Below are 4,931 nucleotides of genomic sequence, written 5' to 3'. Positions count from 1 at the left end.
AATTAGGTTTAGGATTAAGGCCAGGGTTAGGATTGGGTTTTGGGTTGAGGTTAAGATTAGGTTTAGGATTAGGCCCAGGGTTAGGATTGGGTTTTGGGCTGAGGTTCAGATTAGGGCCAAAGTTAGGATTAGGTTTTGGGCTGAGGGCAAGATTAGGGTTAGGATTAGGGCCAGGGTTAGGATTAGGTTTTGGGCTGATGTTAAGATTAGGGCCAAGGTTAGGATTAGGTTTTGGGCTGATGTTAACATTAGGGCCAAGGTTAGAATTAGGTTTTGGGCTGAAGGTAAGATTAGGGTTAGGATTAGGGCCAGGATTAGGATTGGGTTTTTGGTTGAGGTTAAGATTAGGGTTAGGATTACGCCCAGGGTTAGGATTGGGTTTTGGGCTGAGGTTAAGATTAGGGTTAGGATTAGGGCCAGGGTGAGTTTTAGGGCTGGACTTTGGGTTAAGGTCAGGGTTAGGGTTAGGACTTAAAAGACCTATAATGTCTAAATGCTGCTTATTCCTGTAATAAACTCCGTTTCTCTCACAGCCTGATATCAGCGCCAGTGTGGAAAACAGGAAAGCATTGTTTGCTTGTGTTGTGACCGCGCTCTACGGGGGTGGGCGGGACCTTTGCGAGGAAGCGTCCCCTGGTGGGCGGGGCCTCGTGAACGCGTGGTTTATTTAAAACAGCAGCAGTGGAGCAGCTGTGTCTGTGTAAAACAGCGGGAACTTAAAGGAGGAACGACTGAGACTGAGCTGGAGTTTCACTAGACATGTCTTACTACGAAGTAAGTCTCACTTTCCACGCGAGTTTCACAGGATTTCATGGTTTCGTGGCGTTTTCTTATCTTTTTTTTTTCCTTCTGTGAATTTTTGTAGATGTGTTGTTTAAGGGGAACTCTTCAGAGTGGTTTGGTGCTGAGTCAGAATTGTTCTCTATGGTGTTGATAGGAACCAGACGTCCACCTCTGAAAGCTCCTTCACAGAAAGTTATTACATGGCTATGAACGCTCAGATCCCTGAGATCCCTGAGTTTGGTCTAAAATGTATTCTAATCGATTTTTTATTCTAGTCATGGTGGGGGGTGCATGAAGGGTGTTCTAAGACAAAATAACCCCCAAAGAAAACTTTATTTTTCTCAGATTTACCACTATTTTCCCATCATCAACATTCCATAGAAAACTCAGAAGACACGTGCAGGCACACTGGTGTCTCCTTGTTGTTTACAGTGATGCAGTCAGCGTGTGGTTCTCTGTAAAAGCCTCTGACTGCAGAGGGTTATTTCACAAAGCAGGCTTTCTCAGTTAGCCGGATAACTTAAGCCTAAACCAAGACTGTCAACAGCAGAAGAGGCTGCAGTGTTGAGTAATCCTCATTACTGGCTTAAGTTCATCTCCCAGCCTGGTTTGTGAAATAACCCCGTCAGGGCTACAGTCTTATTGTTCTGTTGTTGTTGTTGTTGTTTACAGTTTAAGCATCTGTTTTCCTCCTCGCAGCACATCATCTTCGAGGATGGCACTTTCCTGGACAACTCCTCGGAGGCTGAGTCCGGTTCAGGGGATCTGGGCGCCGACTTCGACGTGCCCTGCGACCGCGCGCTCAGCCACGAGCTGCAGGCGCGCGTCCTGCCCGCCGTCTACGGCCTGATCTTCGCGCTGGGCCTGGTGGGCAACGGCCTGGTGCTGCTGGTGATGGGCTGCCAACGGGGCGCGCGCAGCATGACGGACCGCTACCGGCTGCACCTGTCCGTGGCGGACCTGCTCTTCGTGCTCTCGCTGCCCTTCTGGGCGGTGGACGCGGCGCGCGGCTGGCGCTTCGGCGGCTTCATGTGCGTGGCCGTGCACGCCGTGTACACGGTCAACCTGTACGGCAGCGTGCTGCTGCTGGCCTTCATCAGCGTGGACCGCTACCTGGCCGTGGCGCGCGCCACCAGCAGCCGCAGCGCGCGCCGCCTGCTGGCCGAGCGCGTGGTCTACGTGGGAGCGTGGCTCCCCGCCGCGCTGCTCACGGCGCCCGACCTGGCCTTCGCCACCGTGGAGGAGGACCCGAGCTTGGTGGACGGCACGCGCATCGTTTGCGCGCGCGTCTACCCGGCCGAGTCGGCCGCCACCTGGACCATCGCCTTCCGCCTGCAGCACGTGCTCGTGGGCTTCGCGCTGCCCGGCGCCGTGCTGCTGGCGTGCTACTGCGTGGTGGCGGCGCGCCTGGCGCGCGGCCCCGCCGGCGTGGGCGCGCAGAAGCGGCGCGCGCTGCGCACCACCGTGGCGCTCGTGGCGTGTTTCTTCGCCTGCTGGATGCCCTACTGCGCCGCCATCCTCGTGGACACGCTGCTGTCGCTGGGCGTGCTCGAGCACACGTGCGAGCGGCAGCGCGCGCTCGAGCGCTGGATCTGCGCCACGGAGGCGCTCGCCTACTTCCACTGCTGCCTCAACCCCATCCTCTACGCCTTCCTGGGGGCCACGTTCAAGAGGTCCGCGCGCAACGCGCTGTCAGGCGGACGGAGCTCCAGCATCAAGATCCTGCCCAAGAAGAAAGGCGGCGTGTCCACGTCCACAGAGTCCGAGTCGTCCAGCTTCCACTCAAGTTAACACGGACACAAGCGAGGGACTTGCTATGAACTGTAAATGTATATATATATACACACACACACACACACACACACACACACACACACACACATATATATATATATATATATATATTGGACTTGCAATGGACCTGATATTTTCATATTCACACAGAAAAAGACTCACAGTTGCTTTGTTCCCACATACAGACCCCCGTTGGATTAAACGTCCGTTTTCCACGAGCTCCCGGTGTTTATACTCATGCAAACTGCAGTTGTAAATACACGTGTGATGGACTTGCTGTGTGAGCTGGCAGGCTGAGCCTGTAGACCATTGAGTGGTCACCCAGCACCAGCCTTTATGTAAATAGCAGGACAGTCCAGTATTACCAGTGAGACAGAGGACTTTCACTTTGTGTGGAGCGCATGAACACTGGACTGTATGAATGAGGAAAAGTGTCTTGCATTGATTTTTCAAAATCTCCACATAATTATATCGTTTCTGTGTAAACAGCGTCATTCGGAGTGTTCTGATGTGAGAAGGATCGTTGCAGACTCAGGTTTCCACACAGTGGTGGTGAGAGGAGCCAGGGGTGTGATCTTTATTACACAAACATAGCCCTTTACTTAACGACCGCCCGTCTTCGGAGATTTCACATGTAACGCTGAAAAAATTGGTGAACTTGAAACGATTCGTTTTCTTGGGGTACTATTTTGCCCCACGATGTCCTGCATGTACCTTACTGTAAAACAGTGTTGGAGACATCAGGCGGCTTATATTCATAAACATTTCATGTAATAACTTTCTATGTGGTTTCCTTTAGAGGTGGACGTCTGGTCCCTGTCACCACCACTGTGATCAGTTCTGACTTGGAACGGCGCATCTCACACCAAACCACTCTGAATTACTTTGTTTACATCTCAACCATGTAATTATGCAGAAATGTAGAAAAATCAATGGAACCCAATTGTATGTTCACTGGTGGCCTTCTGCACTTATGCACCCACTGCTCTTATTTATTTTTTTGAAAAACAGGCCGGATGAGTGAATGAATGTTAAGGCCTCAGAATCGACGTTCTTCTCATGTGAGCTGCTATACAGCTGGAGTCCTCAGAATAAACCACTTGTATATTTTAAATAAGGCTCTTGGTGCTGTTTCATCATGTGTGTGTGTGTGTGTGTGTGTGTGTGTGTGTGTGACCTGTCCAGTGACAGGTGTTTTTCTTTGTTTTTCTTCAAGAATCACCTGCATAGTGTAGACTGAAATATTACAAGCTAGACACCAAAAAGGGTTCTGCTATTGTAACGATGTTCATCTTGTAACGATAGAGGAACCTTTTTAGTGCTACACAGAACCATTTTCAAAAAAAGGCTCCTTTAAAAAAAACATTCACAAAACATTCTCCATCCGTCTGAAGAGCCATTTCACCATGCAAAGAACCTTTTAGGCTTGACATGGGTCTACACGGAACTCATGGTTCTACTTAGAACTATTCCCTTTACTAAAGAACCCTCTTTTCTTAAGTGTAGAATCACCAGCTATGTTCACCCATCTGATCACTCTTTTCTTAAACGTATAGCTTCCAATAGACTAACTGAAACCTATGAAGTTGTAAAGTACCAGCATCACATTTGAATCATATTAGAATCGTTTTATACACGTAGGTGCAACAAAACTGGTTTTCTATTAATGCAAAGTACCTTGCAAATGTCATCATTCATTTCCAGTCAAAACAGTCCTACATAGTCCTTCAAACAATACAAGTTGTTAATTTTTTGCAGCAGGAAAAAGGAGAAAACATGTTTAGCAGGAAATTACAAACCTCAACCATTAAATATTATATTACAGTGAGAGTTACAGTTACAATTGTGCTCTTTTGGACTCCCGGGACTGCCTCTCACGATGTTAATGTTGAGGTCTGAACCCTGGGGTGGTTAGTCCACAGCTACACTTCCTACAGAGATCTTAAGTAAGAGTGGAGCTTGATTTTCTCCTCTCTCTCAAAGGTATGGGGTGTCTTTCAGGAGTTGGGCTCGGCCCCTTAGTTCCAGTGAAAGGAACTCTTAAAACTTCAGCACCAAGAGATTTTGGACAACTTCATACTCCCAACTTTGTGGGAACAGTTTGGGGACGGCCCCTTCCTGTTCCAACATGACTGTGCACCAGTGCACAAAGCAGGTCCATAAAGACGTGGATGAGCCAGTTTGGTGTGGAAGAACTTGACTGGCCTGCACAGAGTCCTGACCTCAACTCGACAGAACCCCTTTGGGATGAATTAGAGCGGAGACTGTGAGCCAGGCCTTCTCGTCCAACATCAGTGTCTGACCTCACAAATGTGCTTCTGGAAGAACGGTCAGAAATTCCCATAAACACTCCT

General features: G+C 49.2%; 1 protein-coding gene across 1 annotated transcript; it reads left to right on the top strand.

Annotated features, from left to right (window-relative positions):
- The first annotated feature begins 702 nt into the window (after positions 1–702).
- Positions 703–3,691, top strand: cxcr4a (chemokine (C-X-C motif) receptor 4a). Its single transcript, XM_017683354.1, has 2 exons — positions 703–774; positions 1,483–3,691. The coding sequence occupies exons 1-2, from the start codon at positions 760–762 to the stop codon at positions 2,572–2,574; spliced, it is 1,107 nt and encodes a 368-aa protein (XP_017538843.1). The 5' UTR covers positions 703–759; the 3' UTR covers positions 2,575–3,691.
- The last annotated feature ends 1,240 nt before the right edge of the window (positions 3,692–4,931 follow it).

The sequence above is a fragment of the Pygocentrus nattereri genome, chromosome 30 (genome assembly GCF_015220715.1).
Source record: "Pygocentrus nattereri isolate fPygNat1 chromosome 30, fPygNat1.pri, whole genome shotgun sequence".
Classification (NCBI taxonomy): Eukaryota; Metazoa; Chordata; class Actinopteri; order Characiformes; family Serrasalmidae; genus Pygocentrus; species Pygocentrus nattereri.
Note: the sequence above shows the minus strand (reverse complement) of the source record. Positions and strands in the feature narration are given on the sequence as shown.